The 20,013-nt window shown below is 34.5% G+C and overlaps 1 protein-coding gene across 4 annotated transcripts in view; it reads right to left on the bottom strand.

The window, feature by feature from the left end:
- MAP3K7 (mitogen-activated protein kinase kinase kinase 7) overlaps positions 1 to 20,013 on the bottom strand; it is a 45,625-nt gene that overhangs the window by 14,024 nt on the left and 11,588 nt on the right. For 2 of the 4 annotated variants that reach the window (XM_050316410.1, XM_050316412.1), the window contains exons 3-12: positions 18,159 to 18,224; positions 17,205 to 17,250; positions 16,408 to 16,546; positions 15,145 to 15,269; positions 11,479 to 11,607; positions 9,476 to 9,606; positions 8,996 to 9,077; positions 7,743 to 7,894; positions 6,943 to 7,102; positions 4,268 to 4,348 (exon numbers count right to left, since the gene is read on the bottom strand). In XM_050316410.1, the coding sequence (XP_050172367.1) occupies positions 4,268 to 4,348; positions 6,943 to 7,102; positions 7,743 to 7,894; positions 8,996 to 9,077; positions 9,476 to 9,606; positions 11,479 to 11,607; positions 15,145 to 15,269; positions 16,408 to 16,546; positions 17,205 to 17,250; positions 18,159 to 18,224 (1,111 nt within the window). The remainder of the gene's footprint in view (positions 1 to 4,267; positions 4,349 to 6,942; positions 7,103 to 7,742; positions 7,895 to 8,995; positions 9,078 to 9,475; positions 9,607 to 11,478; positions 11,608 to 15,144; positions 15,270 to 16,407; positions 16,547 to 17,204; positions 17,251 to 18,158; positions 18,225 to 20,013) is intronic. The other 2 variants (XM_050316411.1, XM_050316413.1) reach the window with 1 other exon arrangement.

Here is a 20,013-nt window from a genome sequence, read left to right as displayed (position 1 = left end):
GGCAAATAGCTTAGACAAGGCAGAAACAGACTACGAATCAACAAATACTTATTGCTCCAGATTCAAGAAAAATTTCAATTGAAAAATATACAACACAACATAAAATATTTATTTGAAATGATCACTGGTACTTCTTAATGCTTTCCTCTCACAGTTATGATCTTGTTCTTACCCCTATGACCATTTAAAACAAATTTTTCCTCATTATAAAAACTAAGGGATTTGTACATGTACAGAAGTTCATCTACAGTAGCTTGATGCACAACGTCAGGCTTTTGGTGGTTTACAGGATTTTAAGACTAAAAAGCAAATGTCACAAACACACTTCCTGGCCTCAAAAAAACCCCATTTCGCACACTGTTGTTTATTTTCTAAAATTAAATTCTAGAGGAACAGGAAACTTCCATTATGTCCTGCCCCACATACTGCAGGCAAAAATAAATTCTACAACTTATTTGATCACCACCCCCACCCCACTGCCAAACATCCAGACCAGCTATGACCTCTTCTCCCTGCCCTTTAACAGATACTGGCGTCTCCTTTTACACTTTCTTATTTACTCACAGTACGCTCTCTTCCTTACACACCTACAAGACTCAAACCTCTCTCTCAGTGCAGGATGATCAGTGACTCTTAACAGTGCTAGAAGACATTTTGAAGAAGTTAGAACATTTATCTGAATTCCAGAAGAATGAAGTGATTTGGGAAGACAAGGGTGGGATTTCTGGTATATATTGGTTTTAAAAGTAGATAGCAAAATTACAGACCTAAAGCATCCATAATTCCTAACCACTTTCTAAAGACCCTCAACAAAATGTGTCCATCTTGAGTAATCATTTATGCAGTGTCAATGCTATAAAAATCATAACGCTGTGGTAGAGTTTCAGATGACAAAATTACAAATCCAAATGCACACATGCTAAATGCACGAGATGTCTAACACTGCCAGCGAAAAAAAGGCTGTACTTGAAGGTTTGTTGCTTGACTGGTTTGTATTGAAAAGGTATGCAAACTATAATTCAGATTTTTTTTGTTTCTTTAAACATAAAGATACATAAACCTTTTGCACTTACTAGGATTTTCATTTTTCGTATTTATATATATAAAAATAAAAAATAAAATGTTGGTGCTTATAACCTATACTATATATACACTGTAAATTAATAAAAAGAATTGATACATTGCTTGTCTATCTGATTGCAGGATACTATCTGCTGCAAACTCTTGCTAAAGCTGTTAGACAAAATGGAATTATTTGATTCATTTTTCAGTTTCTAAGTTTGTAAGCTAGTAATACAAAACAGCATCTTAACTGAACAAAAAGTTCTATTCACCCTTATTGTACTAACTTAGAAAGAAGAGCAAATATATATCAAAAACTTCCCCTTCTGCCAATATTTTACCTTTAACTGATAAAAACGTGTATTTTACGACCTTGGCAGCATAATCAGTTCATGGACGAAATGCAGTTGAGGCAACACATTACGAAAAGCCCCAATGATAGCAGATGTAGTACTCATACTTCTAAAATAGCCCTGCCCCAAAGCAGCTGACTCACGGTAACATGCCTGCGTGGTGCCTCCCCTCTCTGGGCAGCAGCTGCTTTACCATGTGCTCAGCACAACTCCAGGCAGCAGCACAGACCGGCGCTTGTGCTGCTCCAAGGACTGAGACGAGCTGCTCGCCCCACCGAGGGACATGCCCAGGGAAGTTCGGAGGAGCTGGGTCTGGGGTAGAAGTGCTATGGAACATAACGGGGTGGGATCGATATGGAGATGACAGTTTGGGGGGAACTGAGAGAGTAAGGAAAGAAAAGAAGTGAGAAATCCATTGTTTTTAAAAGAGTAACTGAGCAAGGTATTTTTGAATAACTGCTTTAAGTATACAGATGACTATAATTAGTTTACTGGGCAGATAATCATGTCCCTGTCATGTAATGATTAATCTCAATTTTTTCTGGCTTTGGGATTATTACAGGAAAGCTGTTCTGACAACCAAGTAGCTTTCAATATACAGCCCAGATGTATTTGCAGACAATTTACATATTTCTTCTGTAGTGCCAATACAGTCTTTTAGCTTAAGTACTTCTCTCTTCCTAGTTTTTAGCTGGAGATTCATCCATAGCAAATAATTATTAATTTCTTAGCTTTCATTTTGTGGGCTAAAAAAGCCATGCTTTCAGATTCGTCTTTATACTCTCCATAACATCCTATTAGGTCTTCTTGATATTATTTCAGAGTGCATGTATGTTTCTTTTATATGGCTGACCAGAACAGTATATTGAATTCCTGATTAAAATTCAACAAGGGCCTATAAATAGCATCAGTGCTTCTTCATTCTTCCTGGAAATGAACTTTAAGATTTCACAGTTTTTCACAACTGCATTACATTAGTGGCTTATACTACCTGGGATTCATCTGCACACAACTGCTATGGTCCCCTGTCATCTTACTAAAAGAAACAGTTGCAAGTATGTGACCCACAGTGCATAACCCTAGATTTTACCCTATTTCTTTTCCGTCACAGCAAAATTCACTTTATGTAATATTCTAATCCTCCTCTTTATGAACAGTTGCTTCTGATAAAACATTAACAGTGAATTTCATTATTGTTTCTTTGACTTAAATACCTCAAAATTTGACTTAAATTTTGAGAAAATTCATCAATATGCTTGCTCCAGCCCTATAACTTCTGTCATTTCTACAAGCTGCTATTTCTCTCATGTATTCCAAATAATTCATCTTGGAATTCCCATCCTGTCCAGTTCAATTAAAATAAAAGAATTTCTAATGACTCCTCTGCCTAACAAAGAAACCAATAGACTGGTACAACCAATTTAGTGAAAACAACATGGCATTTTATTTAACTGACTTCGTCATTCCTTTAAAGTTTCAAGGTTTCTTGGAAGGCTCAGTGTTGTTATGTGCAGACGGTGTGCACAGAGAAGAGGCACTCATTAGCTTCTAGAGCTTATTTAAGAGGCTCTCAGCATGTGTTAGTACTGTGAAAATTGACAGATCACTTTCGCTTTCCTTGCTCTCTCAGGATTTCATTTATGTCATTGCAGGCCAGGACCGTTTGAAAGTTACAGTGGAAAGCTACCCTAGCAAACTCTTTTGCCAATTTGTTAGAATCAATGCCAAAGAGGTTTTCTTTTCATGACTTGTGAAAGAGCATTCTATTGCTCTTTGGAATCTATTTTTTCTGTATTTTTATATGTAACCTTCAATAAAGTTATTTAAAAGAAACTTTTGTATAAAATTGTCTTCTGCATTCAACTTTAAAATACCAAACGATATCAAGATTTACAAGGTAACTTCCTCAGATGACACCAATTTAGACTCAGAGGTCCACAGTTTCTAGTGTATTTCTAGATTAGCAGTAGATACTTAGTAGATTAGCATTTCCTGCCTGTGACAAATAGTTCTGAAGTGTCTTGCATACTGCTAACGGTATACCTATAGCAGTTTGGGATTGATTATACTTATTTTTAGGTTTTGAGAAGTATGAAATGAAAGAAATCTATTTTGGTTGAAAAAAAAAAATGGAAAGGGAAAGGAAAATGATATGCTCCTAACTAAAAATAGACCTGGGACACATGAGAATTATTCATTAAAGTCCCAACTGAAATTATCATCTATGGTGCCTGATTATACTGATTTTCTTCCTGTCAGAAGCCTCTCCTAATAATTTTAGTTTGCATTTACTTAAACACAACAGAAATACCTCATGCAGACACATTTTAGCTCTAGAACAGCATAATCAACTATAAGGATTACACAGATTAAGTGTTAATGTTTTAATCACAAATATCACACGAATTTGAAATTCTGTACCTAATGTATTTAAGTTTTTTGTTCTACTAATATCTGATTAAAAATGGGAGCCCAAACACAACAAAGATCAGGGCAAAATAATTACCTAGGCAGGAATTTTTCAACTTAACTCCATTTTCACCAAATGAGGCGCTGTAATAAAAGACTGCATATATACAGTTTTGCTCTATAAGAAGATTCTAAGCATCAAGATAATAAAGGAAAAAATGCTTTATCATTACAAGTAAGTTTGAACCAGAAGACTGAATCCTTTACTGATAAAAGTAAGCTTGTAATAAAATATTATGCTTCTCTTTACAGAAGCATTATGAAAAATTTTATGGGATAATTTCTGGTTCTGTCCTACAGCAACTGGAGCAAGAAGTATTTTAGCAGTCTGATCATTATTCCGGCATCTTAACCAACTGACCCGTTCACCTGGTCTGCGATACCTGGTATGATGATCTCAGGGACATCCAGAATGTTGCCAAATGAAGCAGTTTTACGATGGCCTCGTTTAGGCTTGGAATAGGCTGAAAAAATACACATATACAATACACATGCAAAACACTAAAATGGCAATAGCAAAATTATTAAATTCCTAATACTGCACTTTTCATATACTTGGTTAAATTAGAGTTCATGCAAAAATGTGTCATGCAGAATAAACTGCATTGCCTTCCACTCATGCTTACACATAGTAAAGCAACGGTTAAAAAGCAAAAAATGCAGAACTAGCCATCATTACAACACGGTGTAATTAGTTATAGTTAGCAACACAAAAGTCAAACACAGAAAGCAGCATGGCAACACAGAAGAGAAAACCAAATGTAATTATCCAAACAGAGAAAAAATGAAATTATTTCAGTTGACCTGCACATTCAGAATAAATTCCTGACTCTCTGAACTTACATAACCTTTTCTCTTTAGTGTTGGGTACAAACTATTTTATAAACAAGTTTAATAGTTAGATACTTCTTTAGATCACTTCCTTTTAAAGCAAATCTCATCTGTCTCTGAAAATTGCTTACTCTTACTACATTTGACAATCATTCTTGCCACTCACTCTTTTGTTCCATTAGTGACATTTTTTTTGTTTTGGGAGCTGGATATTACTACCAACTTTGTAATTTTTGAATGTTATTCAAGAAATGTCATACACTATGAATTTAAATCTAATAATTTTTTTTTTATTTTGCTACTTTTGTAGTTTAAGGTAATTACTTCCTATTTAGAGAAAAAACTGAATACATCTCCCAAAAACAGATCATTGTAGCACATTCATCTCAGTAAGTAATGGTGTTGTGTATTACACGATTTACTCTTACACTTAATCTAGTGAAAGCTGAAACAAGAAGATTAACTGATTCTTGACTTGATTAACAACAGCCCAATTCTCACCCAGCCACACAATTTTTTTTCAGATTCACAGCATATTACTTCTGTCACGCACTTAACAAGACTGAAAAAACAAAACAAAACCAATACAGTGCTTTTTCAGCTTTTTCTGAAAAAGTTATGGTCAGATGGGTTTGACCTCATTTGTAGTAGTCTACTGCTGCCTGAAGAGATTTCTTAAGAAAACACTCAAAGAACCCCAAACCAAAAATAGTATATATAATAATCAAATACAGTTTTGTTTCAAGAAAAAGAAACCCTACAGTGATAAAAAAAAAAAAATCTTAGAATATTCTGAATAGTAATTATTATTTCAGACAATTATTATTGTCTTCCTTAATGTACTTAAGGAAGAAAAAATAGGAAAATTAAAAACTCTCCAAAAGAGGAGGGCCAGATTATCTCCACTAATGTCAAAAACTTACATTAAGAGTGTCAGTGACCAAAGTGAGTCCTGACATATTTCAAAATAAAACCAGCATGATGTTATTACCAGGTAAGTACACAGCTGCCTTCTGTGTTAAGAAACCTTTAGAGATATTCAAGGGTGAGATGTGCTACACAATCATCCAGTCAAAGACTGACAATACAAAAGACAAATTTTGGAATAAAGCTTTAAAATAAGAACATGAAAATAAAATGTGTTTAGGGTAAGGTAAATATTATGTCATGAGTAACTTCAGTATTTAGTAAAACAAGATTCTGGAGTAATCATAATACAATGAAGAACAAAAATGAAATAGTCATGGTGCAAAACAAAGCCATAATTTTGATACATAATTCCTTATTAATTGCAACTACTCAATTACCCTAATTTTCAGATTGGTAGAAAAATACTCAAACAGCTAAATAACCCTGAACTAACCAAAGTAATTTTGTTTTATTATTTAAATGCATGGTTACATACCATAACAAAACAAAACTTTCACATATAGAACATAAAACCTGAAGTTTACACAGATTTACAAACAATATCTTTGATGAAGAAAAGAGACAGGAAAGTGTTTGCCAAGTATACACATGTTTATTAATTCACTTTTCTGGGAAGAATAGATATTGCTTTCACCATAAAATTATGTATTTATACTTACAGATAAAGTCCAATTCTCTCAAAGATTTAATGTTTAGAAATAACAGTTTATAGCTGAAGCAAACCTGGCAAAACACCTGTAGCTTTTTTTTTTTTTTTTAAACAGAAGACACCATTGCTTTGTTAATCTCATGAATAAAAACTAACTATGTTCCTCTTTCTGAAATCTGTCAAAGTGGATTTTAAAACTTATTTGGGAACATGCTGAACTTTAAACCTACCTCTTAATTTCAAGAATATTACAGAAATAACCTTGAAGAAAATGTTATTATATAAATAATTATGCTAGCAGAGATGAAATAACACTATTTCAGATGCAAAGGTGAAAGTTGTGCATTTGGAATAGGATTAGCACTTATAAGTCTTATAATGTGCTTTTAAAAACAGTAAAAATCTAATTCAACAAAATCTCTTCCACAACCTTTAAAATATTCAATTACAATAGTCAACCTTGCTGATAAAGAAAGCCATTTCCCCCTCACAATTAATAAAAGACAATAAAGACTACACGAAAAGTTAAAGTATTTTCATACAGCTACTGGTATTAACTTTGTAAGACTATGCACATTTCACATTTTCCTTCCTCCTTTCTTTCCTTCCAATTCCTTAGTCTCCGCCCCACACATCCTTTAATTTTACCTGTGATGGAAGCTATTCTTGCTTCTATTTCAGACATGTCAGCACTCATCCTTTTGGCTTCTCCGGAAACAAGGGCTGACGGCGGTCGTGCGCGAACATCTGACAAGCTCTCCACGCTGCTCCCACGAGATGGGGGCAAACTCAAACGGCCAGGATCACCCTGTTTCAACAGTCACATTTTTAAAAAGAAAATTCTGCACAAGCCCCTCCATGATACGCACCAGCATGCAGGTTAAAATCTATTTCTATAATGTGCATTTTAAAAGTGACATGATTTAAAATTGGTAACTTAATAAATGGTAATAATTGAGCTATTATTGGCACATAAAACCAAAATACCTGTAACTTTGAAAATAATCTCATATACACAGATTAAAAAAATCAGTAGAATTAGCCCAATATCTCCAGAATAGAATCTTTGTATTTTTACATTCTACTTGAAATAAGCCACAGTATTTTCAAAATTCACATAAATGTTTAAGCCTTTGATATCATACTAATATTTTGGATTTAAATTAAGGGCAGTGATTTTCAAACACGACTTTTTTAATCTAATAAATCCCTTTAAATAGAATAAACTATTTTTTACATTTCATTGGAGATCTTAATAGAGCCTTCCAGTTTACGTTTTTGGAATCATTCAATAGTTTTCCATCCCTTTTCATGTTCTCCTATAAGTACCTGGGTCCAGTTTTGTGCGATTTCTGAAGGAGGACACTAATGTTTCAGAGCAGATACAACACTTTCGTCTACCACATCCACTTCATTATTATGGTTCAAAACTGCACACGTTAGCTTACCGGCTGCTTGGTTGTGTTTTTGATTTGTTGTGCCAATTTTGACTCTAAACGTTTAATAGTGTCATTGGTAGAAGCTCCTTGGAAGTCACTTGGTTCCATGTTAGCATCACTCTTGTTACTTGTGTTTGTAGAAGTGATGTCCATGAATGAACCTAAAAACCAGTAACAAGGAAGAACATTTGGGAATGTTCACTAAAAATACTGAAGTGCGCCTCTTCACTAGAGCATTCTCAGAAGTCTAACTTGGCTTTAAAACAACAGTTTTGAAAACTTTTAATGAAAGGCAAGTTGCAAGACTGCAACAGATCCATTACTGTAAGAAGAGGAGTGAAAAAGAATACACAAGTACCTACTGCGATAACATTCAGAAGTCAATTTTTAGCTTTCTTTGAAATTGTTAGGGTAGTGTTATATTAAAAACACAACCAGCAATCTCATTCGCAATTAATGACACAGACCATCGTTAACCACAAAAGAGCATAAATACGTGATAAATAACTGTCAATATATATTCAGTTTGAAGTGATAAATTATGTCTTAAAATCATGTGCTGAGAGGCGGAGAACAACTAGTAAAGTCAGTGAAATGCTACAGCTGCAAAGATGTTGTTAATATATAGGTCACTAAATTGTAAAGAAGCCAATGAAACTTTATCCAAAATACCAGCAATTTCTTTGGAGACAGAAAATAAACAAACCAAGCAGAGAAATTTGAAGACCCCTAAGAATAAAAATTACTTAAGTGGAAAAACTGTACTCTAAAAAATGAGGAGACCAAATGATCTTAATTTTCTATTGTTAAAAGGATTTACCTTAAATCAAGACTACGTGAAAGTCTAGCCAATGTTTTGTTTCATCCACCTTTCTGGTTATTTTCTTGAACTTAAATTTAAATTACTGTATTTAATGTCTCTTAACGTAAAAAAAATGCAAGTTTAAATTGTGGAGATTATAATTGAAAGAGATGCAGCTTTAAAGAGTAGTGAAAAATTTTAAATTGACAACTCCTACATATTACATATTAGTGAAAAGGTGTTAATTGCTAGCAACATTCATGGGAAAAAAGAGACCTTAAACATGGACACTTGGAGACAGTTTTTACAATAAACTTGTTCTCCATTACATGTACACTTCATCAAAACCATTTGACTGAGAACACTGAATATGATGCGGTAAGAAGTATTAACAAAAAAAATTGATCCCTCTCAATGCTTATGTTGCTGTTCTTTTTCTCTAACTTATATACAAATGTACCTGTACTAGTGGCAGAGTTGCTTTGGCCTTCATCTGAATACTGGCAAGGATACTGCAGAGGTTCGTCAGCTCCTGGAAAGTACTGTGAAGAAAGAGCAATGATTTGATAAAAACCCCTAATTAACAATTGTTTTAAAATTATTTTAATAGTATCTCATAATTTAGAAATACAATTTATATATTTGTAATAATTTATTTTGAAGACACGTAAGTGCAAATATTTTTAGTCATACATTAAAATACACCCATGAGTATTTTTTTAATTTTCTCAAATCTCTTATGAGTTGGTATACCCCTCCCATAAGGAGATGAATTATTTCCCTTCTCTACTGTAATTGATAATTTTTATCAAAAAGAAAGAGCAGAAAGAAAACATGCAAGTCCACCTTTGGAGTGTGATGAAAGGCATACCTTTTGTAATTCAATTTCCTATCTTAATAGCTTAAGAAATGATTAAGATACTAAAATAAATTTTTATACCCGCATCAAGTGTGTCATTATTTTAACAATTTCCTCCATGGATGGTCGTTGCGAGGGATCCTTGGACCAACAACGGGTCATTAAACTCTCAATTGGTTTAGGTAAGTTTTTGATCAGCGGTGGCCGAGTACCTGTAATTGAAATTAGAAAACAACCTTAATATTTTAGGAGAAATCCCTAATTTTTTAAACAGACTATTATAATAAACAACTGACAGTGACCAATCTCTCTCCAGTATTTTGCTAAACAAATACACAGAAAGGTAGAGTTAATTGTAGGCTGAAAGAACTGGCTTGTGCTTAATTTTCTCTCTTATAAATAAAAACTGATTTAAAAAAATGCCTTTGCACTACATAGAGGCTACAATTACATACAAAGAAGTAGAAAAAAAATTAAACTTCTTCAGTAGAGGCCTGAATAAATACAGCACATTACAATGGCTAATGCTACTTGTCTCTGAAGAATGAAGCTCTAGAACAAACTAGGAAGCAAGTAGTAACATTTCCTAATGCTGTATTCACAAGAAAAAAAAACATGAAAAAACCCCAAAACACCAGATGTATTTTTGAGAGCTGATTTTGCCCTTAAGAACTCCCTTAAAAATTACAGGCACTGGAAGTACCAATTTTGTGTGACTTTCTCATGCCTATACACATTTGTAATAACATATTTTACTTCAACTATTGTATAACCATTCACTTGTTTTTAGTTCAAGTTTCTCCTCTTTTTACAATTTCAACGAAGAGTACAATTAATGGACAACCATTTGTGTCTGATATATGAGGAACAGTGACGGTTTGCAAAGAAACCAGCAAGTATTTAAAAATATATTAAACAGAATGAGTAATACATGAAGAAAGAGTGCCACAATAGTTTTAAGTGAGATGAAGTGTACTAACGTTTCCTCTTAAGAAGGAAAAAGAAAATGGAAGAAGATAAAAAGGATAAGTGTTTGAAGCAAAAGTAGCTAAAGATGGGGAATTTTTCTTTCCCTCAAGGATACTCCCCCACCTTATTGAGGCATCCTGATTTATGACTATTAGATTTACACTTGGTTTCACAGTTTATGCTTTTATGCAAGGCACTCATCACTCCTAACCTTAATGACCTGTGTAATCGAAAAATCAGCCTTCATTGTTTGTTATTTTTTCCTTACAAACAAGTTTGTGCTTGCTTTGATGTCTCTCACAAATGGCAGAAACTCTTTGTAGCCACTGAACTACTTCATTATCATTACTTAATTGTTTGTAAAACTCTGGCCATGGTACTTAAAAACACAGCAGTAAAAAAGTTACACCACTAGAAAGAAGATACTACAATCTACTACCCTGACGAACATTATACCACTGCTTTAAAGAAAAAGATCCATTTGAATACAACCATTGTGTCCTGTTTATAGTCTAAGCTCATGAAAATCTGTTCTGTATAATACCTAGCACAGCAGAGTGCTGCCCCACGAGTGAGGGTAAAAAGGTAAAGCCATTCAAACAGCAGAACAAAAAAACCAAAACCCAAAACACCACAGATGAAAAACCAAATGACATTTTTAATGCCTAATGGTCCTGCAGGAGTTTGACAGTTTCTAGCATTTCTAAATACAGGTCAAGTTACACATTTATTGTAGACATTTAATTACAAAGAGTAAAAAAAATAGAAGAGACAACTTGGCTAATAAAAATCACCATCCATCCAGATAGAGGGGTTGTGGGTTTTTCTATCGTACCTCTCAGATCGCTTTTAAAATCGAGTGTCATAACAAAGAAGACATGGCTCTTTACCCTTCTTTGTTCATACACCAGTTACACATAGCAGCCAAATAACACAAAACCCACACTGACACAAAAGTGGAAGTGCTTAACTATGTAGTCTTTGTGACAAAAGTGTATATTTAATGAAGCATAAAATGGAAACACTAGTAATTTAAAGCTGCGTGGTTAAGACTGTTTAGCAAATTTATAGGTCAAATACACAACTTCAAATGCAATAAAATATTTGCAACTCACCATTGTGAACTGCCCACATTATTCGGAAAGCTGGACCACCAATCTCATCAAAAGGTTTCCTACGGGTGATTACCTCCCAGAGAATAATACCCCAACTGAAAACGTCACATTTTTCACTGTAATTGCTACCTGGAAGAAAGCCATCAATATAATTTGTCTCTTTTCTATGTAACACATTAAAAAGATGTACAGTTTGAGCTGATCATAGAATCATTAAGGTTGGAGAAGACCTCCAAGATCATTAAGTCTAAACTTTTGCTGAACACCACATCACTGAGTTCCATAATGAGTTGTTTCTGGAACACTTTCAGAGTTGGTGACTCCAACACTTCCCTGGGCAGCGTGTTCCAATAAAGAAATAGCTTTATATGCTTCCTTTCACTTCATATTTATTTTGTTGAGAAAAACCCCAGTTTTCTAACACTTGTTGATTCATGCTAACTTAAGTCTGCAATCATTTGACAGTCTGGTTGTTAAGAATGCCTCTCTCTGGGAATCAATCCTTTTCACTTGGAGTCATTTTGAAATGCCAAAATGCATCAGTTTTCTTATATAATCTAAATGACAATTTATTAAGTTTAAAGATCTCTGCATTCACAGTTTAACTGACTATGTTTGCTCCCTCTAAATATTCTTCAATTCACTTCTTCCAACATTAGTCACAATATGCCAGGCAGTAACATCTGTCATATCCACTGTTCTTTATTAATTACAGGTCTTCAGCAGAACTAATCAGCAGAGTCCTCAATTCCTCACCATCTTATTTCCTCCCTGTTTATTATTCTTACTCTTTCTGTAATGTCATTACTTAATTAAAACTCTTTGACCATAACTTGAATATTTCTGAGACTCCTAAGGTGCAGAAGACAGGTAGGTGATACAGAATAATAAATGTGTTTGGAGATGCAAAAGAATGTATGCTCAGTAACCACTATTCATGCAAATACTAATAAGAAATGTGAATGGCTAATGACATCAGAATAAATGTGTGATTATAAATGATAGATTTGCTCCCCTGTGTTCAAACAAGGATTAAAATTGGCATACAGTGGTCAAGAGATTTTTTTTTGGTTAACACATAATCAGAAAGCATCATTCAGACAAATAATTTTATGAACAGTGGGATTAAAGAAGTCTAGTTTCATGAATACTCACCACATAGCAACCAGCTGCAACAGGCTCTACCCTATTTGTGAGCCATCTTTCTCTGCCCCCATCCCTCTGACAAACTGTGCAAGGCAGTTTTTTCTCTAGCCAGTTCTTGCAGTCCAACCAGTTTGCAAGGCAAACACAAGAGACAGCAGCATGAACCTCAAGCCCTCTCTTAGTGAAGGCACTAATTTGGACTTCTCGCAGTTACTCATTTTACAAAACTCTCTAAGAACTCGGCATCTCCGAAACTCTTTACACCTATATCAAAGTAGCTGAATGTGCTAATGAGTTCAAAAGGTACTGAAAAATAATAAAATCCACTTTATCAGTCAACTTATTTTCAAAAGTTCTGGAGAAAAAAAATCTATGTAAACAATGGTAGATCACTAAGGGAAGCAAAACAGTCTCATCTATGCAGTCACAACAGTCACAGCACTTCTGTGACACTAAGACCACGAAAGGAAAGCAGCGCCTTCCTGTTGGTGCAAGGAAATTCTATTCCGTGGTCAAGAAGCCTTGGACTAATTCTGAAAACAGAGCCCAGAAGAAGTTACAGAATATTCTGTATTGTTTTATTATGTAACAGACCAAGATTGGATAGACCCAATCATTCCTCAATTATCCCAAAGCAATTTTAAAATGGTTTCTGATATTAGAATTACTCTACCTTTATCCTGATCTAAGTCATGTTATTTTCATGTAGCTTATTTTATCTGTACAAGGTTTTAGGGGTCCTAATGTTTAAAATGGGAAGGAAATCTTAATATTAGAGCAACCGCTTCAATAGATGGTTGTCTTCTAAAACAGATACTTCTCATGCCTTTATTGTACTCATCTAAAAACATTAGTACTAGAACAGCACCAAAATAATACTAGCCTTTTTTACATTGTTGCATTCTGATTCAGTAGCATAGGCAAACACATTTTTAACAATTTTGACATTTGACACAGTTATTTTAGTAGCTGAATAACTGTTTCAAGAGTATTTTAATATGCTGCATCATAGAAGCTACAAGATTTCTTCCTTTCCTTGATACTTGTCCTTTTATTGATTTGTCTCTTTATCAGTAAATGCTTTCAGGTAAAAGTACACAAAAAACCCTGTAAACTGAAAGCTTTTGTTGCTGTCCAAAAATACAAGTGTAATACAAGATTTCTTTGTTCTGCCTTGCTGAATTCATACATCAGAGGAACTACGATATGCACTGCAAATCCCTACCATAATATACTTATTTATATCCATTTCAGATTAAGATTTTTCACTCAAAAAAAAAACTGCAACATTAATTGTCCAATTGATTATTTCTAAAAGAAAAAAACTCCCATCTGTACAATTTAATTTAATAATAAACAAATGGTAAGAAAAGAAGCACTCCTAGCTAGAGTAACTGAAATACAGTAGGTGGCTCAATATAAAGCGACATAATGGAAAATTTTCAGGCACCAGAGTGAAACATAACCCTTGGGTTGGTACTCTAGGCAATATGTGGAAGAAAATGGAACCTTCAGAACAAAAGCTCCAAATGTGATGTTTGTGACGAAACACCTCCTAAAACTGTATGGGAACAGTCTCTGGAATAAGGACAAGTAAAGTAAATAAGTAAAAGAAAAGAGGCCACTTGGATCCAGAACTGGGGAAGCCACTGCTGCACACAGGCACTTCCTAAAGCAGAGAGATGACTTTTTCCAGACCACTGCTAAATCATATTGATAATTTAAGGTACTGACTGGCTATAAGGTGTTTAATTTGCAATTTAATATAGACTGGATTATTTCTATGATAATCATGCAGCAATTATACCTATCTAATTATCAAGCGTCATCAGTCTTTCCCAGTTACGCTCCAAGAAATAGCTTATTTTCCTACTTAACTAAATTAACTGGTAATAACAAGTTCCTCAGTATGTAGGAAAGAGGAAGTACAACAAATCTCTAGATTACACAAAAAGCAGATGAAGATGGTTACAAGAAAGTGGGGGATTGAAGATGAAGGCAATTATGTTTAATTTAGAGATGCTAACAGGGAAAGTCTAAAGTTAAAAGCTGATCAGAATAGAGAGAGAAAGTAATGACAGTGTATTTAAATGCCAGAAAAGTTTGAAATAATTTAAGAATCTTGGAAACACGAAAATTGTGGGGAAAGAGCCCTCTGGCTGTATTTGACTAACTTACAAAAAAAGAAACAGCAGCTGTCTAGAGGTACTCCTTATGTAAATCTTAGCCATGACACAAATAAAGGTTCCACATCTTAATCTAATTCAATATCTAACACTAATATGAGAGAGTCGGTTCAGTGCTGTTCTTTAAACCTCTGCATAATTATTTGACAATATACAATTGTACAGATTTTTAAATAAATGTTAGAGTTCTGCCAAGACTCTTTCAGTTGTTACCTTAAACTTTAATACACATTGAAATGAAGATTACATGATACTCTTATTTCCTACAGCACACTAATTCACAATTGCATCCCTGAAAACAACATATAATAGTGACACTGTGAATCTTTGTTACCTTCAAAAACTTCAGGTGCCATCCAAGCAGCACTTCCTTTATTGTTGGTCATGTGTGTTTGAATATCACAGGCTGTACCAAAGTCACAGATTTTTAGAACTGTCCCCCCAGCTACCAAGAGCAAACTGTCAAAGAAAAAAAAAATATTTAAATTGTGGGATGAAATAGTCTGGTAATAAACCACTGATTTTTTTTTTTTAATCCCAACAACTATAATTCTAATACAGTTGAATGTCTTAAGGTTTTGATTCTCAGTGCTTTAGTTTTATAATTTGGGAAATAAGTAAGGTCACTTGTTTCTAATGTGAACATATTAAATATTTTAAAATACTCCAATATATACTGTAATTTACTAATATTCCTACATGTCAGGTTTTACTTAAGTATCTTTAGCCATAGTAAATCACTAAGCATATACTGACAGAATTAACCCTTCTGATTACAGAGGCTGAAAAAACAGTGTTGTAAGAATTTCAGCAAAAGAAGAATGGTCAAGATGCCTGCTAATGTCTGTCAATATAGACATTTATTTATATGAAAGCACTGAAGTCCCATGTTGACAGCTCTCTAGACAAAAACTGGGGATACAAGAAAGAACTAAAGATTTAAAGTTTGGCTTCATGTTAGGATTTTATCTGGTAATAAGTGCAGGCTACCATAAAAAAGAGATGATTCTGCTCATACTCAAATATTTGTTTCTACCTAATCTGTGCAGCCAGATCTGAAGCTGTAAAATGAGTCAGATTGAACAAACTGACTGGATAGAAAACTACTAAATTTTGTTTCAGTGGAAAGTGATGGGGGCTTCTGGTAGGGGTGGGAGAACTGGCAGAAGGGGTGGACAAAAGAGGATGGCCATGTGGCAAAAGAACTCTAATATAATAGATTAAATATGATGTTAGAACCAATCAACCAAACACCCTTGCCACAATGTTCTCTTACTAAACAACAAAACCATTTCAAAACTGGAGGATTTTAAATGCCTCTGATTAGAAGCCTTACTTCTAACAAAATCCTCTTACATGATACAGGGCAGGAACAGGATATTTTTCCAGTTTGACAGAAAGTAAGTGAATACAGTCCATTTTCTGTATCATACACCATCATTCTGTAACTGAAGTTTCAAATGCATAGCTTTCATTTGGAATACAGTACACCCAAAAGTTAGCATCAATTAAAGGTTCTTTCCAAATGCAATAAATATTTAAAAATTACCTTAACTTCCAATTGTAAGAAAATATAAAATATGAACCATAAACCTACTTTGGTGGTTTCAGGTCTCTGTGAATTAGAGCCTTTGGTTTCATGCTGTGGAGATATGCCACTCCTTGGGAACACTGTAAACACCAACTCATGGCATGTGCAGCAGTATAATGAGGCAGAGGTTCAGCACCATGTAGCACTGCAAAACAAAGGCACAAACTAAAAAGAACTTTATTGCATATTACAACACATATGATGGAATTAACAAAATACCAGTTAGAAAGCTCTATGGAATCTAAGTAATTATCAACACCTCATTACTGCAACTGAAAATATCCTTCTGGAGACTTTTAAAACAAATGACAAAGTATTTTCTGTTTTTTAGTATGCTTTCCATAAGTTTTAATGTTAAAATTCAATATGAAAGGTGTTCCTTGCTCTTAGCTATCCCTGGTAAAGTCTATGTTAAACAATTGGTCAGGGAATTTACAAATTAAGCAAAAACCTTTTCAGATGTTCCACTGGAAAACTTTAAATTAGTTGTATAAAATACAAGAAACCAATACCAAGAACAAACCAGTGGATTGAAAAGCGGCTTTAAAAAGCACACTCCTTTCTCCTTAAAACTATTTAAAACATTTCAAAGAACCACAGAATGGTTGGAAGGGACCTCCAGAGGTCCACCAAGCAGGGTCAAGTAGGCCACCTCCAGCTGGTTGCCAGGACTTTGGCGAGGTGAATTTGAGTATCTCCAAGGATGGAGACATATGTATGAAACAGTTTTACAGTTTAGATCACGTTTGCCCTAATACTAGTGCTTTAGGTCCATGAAGACACTATGTTGAAGTGATACTCACCATTGTATAGAGAACCTCCTTCAGCATATTCCATAACAAGACACACCTTTGCAGGGGAGGGAACAAAGAACAGAGATGTCTTAAATGTAGAGGCAGAAAACAGCTTCTATAAACTGAAAGTTCTTTGAGAGCAACTGCAAAGCCTCCATACCTAAGCTAATGGAAAACGTATCTATGAAGTAAAACGTCAGTTTGAAGCGTACGTATTTATATGAAAGAAACAGAAATCAGTTTTATACTTAGTTCCCACTGTAAGTTAGGAGAGAGGAGAATGACCTCCCTGCCTCAGTCTTAAAAAGCAAATGCTGTCTTCAAACTGCAATTCACTTGTTCTTACTTTTTTCCTTTAGTAGTTTACAAAAAAAATTAAACACCATGTCAAAATAATTTCACTAGTACCAAGAAAAAAAAAGGGATGCAGCAGCATTATTTTAAACAATTAAATAGCCCATATGAGAATTAGTTAAGGATGTACCAGTCCAGTCACAGTACTTGCTTTTCTGCTTTGAGAATTTGTGGGACTGTTTGTAGCTGCAGCAAATCCTGAAAACTGCATACATGAGAATAGGAACTGATTTACAAGCTATAATCATGTGCTGCTAATGCATTTGCTTTTTGTATTGCTAATTTGCAATTAATAAGACTGTAAATATGAACATAACTACATATGTAATACATCAGATGCCATTCTAACAAACTGAAGTATAATCTGTGCTTAGAAATGGTTTTGGGGTCTCCTTGAAAGAATTTATTTTTCATAACAGTGGAAAGAAAAAACCCTAAAACCTGAAAATATCAAGCACCCTACATATCTGTACATTTCCTTATTATAGCCAAAACATAAAAAATACATATAAAATATACATTTTTAGTGCGAAATGCATGTTTTGTGCACTGATGCTTGCACATGCTAAGTTAGTCACTTGCTGTTACACTGACAAAGCTATAACTTACTGGGTTTAGACAGGCTCCATATAACTTGACAATGTTGGGATGGTTCACTCGTGACAGCTGTCGAAGCTGCAATACAAATTACACAATTTCAAACCATGGGGAGAAAAGGTTAATGCTTTATTTTCACAGCTACGATTAATACACCACAACAGCAAGTACAGTTTTATATGTCTGCATAACCCTAGATAGTGATTTTAGGAATTACAAGACCTGTGTCCCTCTTTGCATTTTAATTTATGTAATTAGGTTTGAGTCTAACTGGAACTGTATTTTAAAAGAAATTTTTAAGAAGTTAAATGTAAAGAAAATATTTTGACAGGTTGTAGTAAAATCACTCAAGTCACAAGCACTCTGCAATGAAGACCTCTGTAGGTCTGATGCTCTTCCTGGAGCCTGCAATTTTGGAATCCCTGTTGTCTGGCTACATAAAAAAATCAGAATCATATTGGCTTTATTCACAATACAGAATATTACTGTTCTAAAAAACCCCAAGCCCACAACACTAGAAATTAAGCCAAACAGTTTAATTTTAAAGTGACATAGTTCGAAGAACCTACTACTCTGCTTGTACCGACAATAACTCTATTTTGCACTAAGTATTTTTTTTTACCAGGATGTAACAGAAGGGAAGGAAAAAATAAATTTTTTTTCCCTTTACACAGACTTCTGAAGTAGTTTATGCTGTCCACTGTCTATAGAACAAATGCTACTTTTTCTGTACACTTCAGAAGACCTAAAAAATCAGAACAGAGTATTACACTGTGTAGGTTTTCCAGAATACCAATTATTTAAGTGTTTTTAGGATTATCTACTCAAATCTCTTTAGAACACAAAACATGTTAAGAGACAAATCAGATCTACTGAGTATTAAATTAGACTCAGATTATTAACATTAAAAACTTTCCATGGTAATAAACAAAATATAAATATTTACACAGAGGCCTATAACAAACATGCTTCTTTCAACCCTTCAATGTGTTACATTTGAGTACATTTAGATCCAAATTGAAGAGATTTATTTTTAACATATTTTGCGTATCTCGAATATACTAAATGATAACTGAATAAATACTAAGCAACATGTCACAATATATCCCATTTACACAGTAAACTTTTGATTCTAATACATGTTATGTATCTTGCGAAGTTTACCATTGTATCTGAACTACTCAATGTTTTTCTGAAGAAGTAGACATGGAATGAAAACAGTGACTGCCTTTAAATGAGTTACAGGTAGCAATATATGTAAGAAAAAATAATAAAATCATTAGAACTGATAAAACTCAGAAACAGTTTCAAGTATGGACCTGACTGTACTGAAGAACCTATGCTGTAGCCCCTGGAAGTGTTAATCATCTCCAAGACTTTGGTGGGTATTTCAGCTGCACCCTGATTCCAGACTGGGACAGAACCTAGGAACTGGCATTTCCCCAATTGTGTGCCCTTCTCTCTCTCCTCCTTGCCCTCCCGCTTTTTATGGGAAGCTGCAATGTTCTTTGACAGATCTCTTGATCTGCAAGACAAGGGGTCCAGGCCTGAACTGGGTACCACTAGGTATAATAATAATAAATAATAATAATAATAATAATAATGGCCGGTCTTCGCGAGCGAAGATCCGGGGAAGGTCTTTACACCTTCCAGCCTGCGCATTGGACTTTTTAGGTGAGACACAGTGTGCGCGGAACTGAGCCCACCCTTTAATCCTAAGGTTCATCTGCAGGGGCCAAGCGAGCTTGGACGGTGGCAGCGAGGTCCTTAGGACGTAGGTGGGTTGCCTTTAAGGGCTAACGAGCCCCACCTGCCCGGGAGTGGCCCTGACCGGGAATCGAACCCGGGTCTCGGCGGTGATTATTAT

The sequence above is a fragment of the Myiozetetes cayanensis genome, unplaced genomic scaffold (genome assembly GCF_022539395.1).
Source record: "Myiozetetes cayanensis isolate MyiCay16 unplaced genomic scaffold, myiCay2020 scf2-11, whole genome shotgun sequence".
Classification (NCBI taxonomy): Eukaryota; Metazoa; Chordata; class Aves; order Passeriformes; family Tyrannidae; genus Myiozetetes; species Myiozetetes cayanensis.
This window is presented reverse-complemented; position numbering and strand designations above follow the sequence as displayed.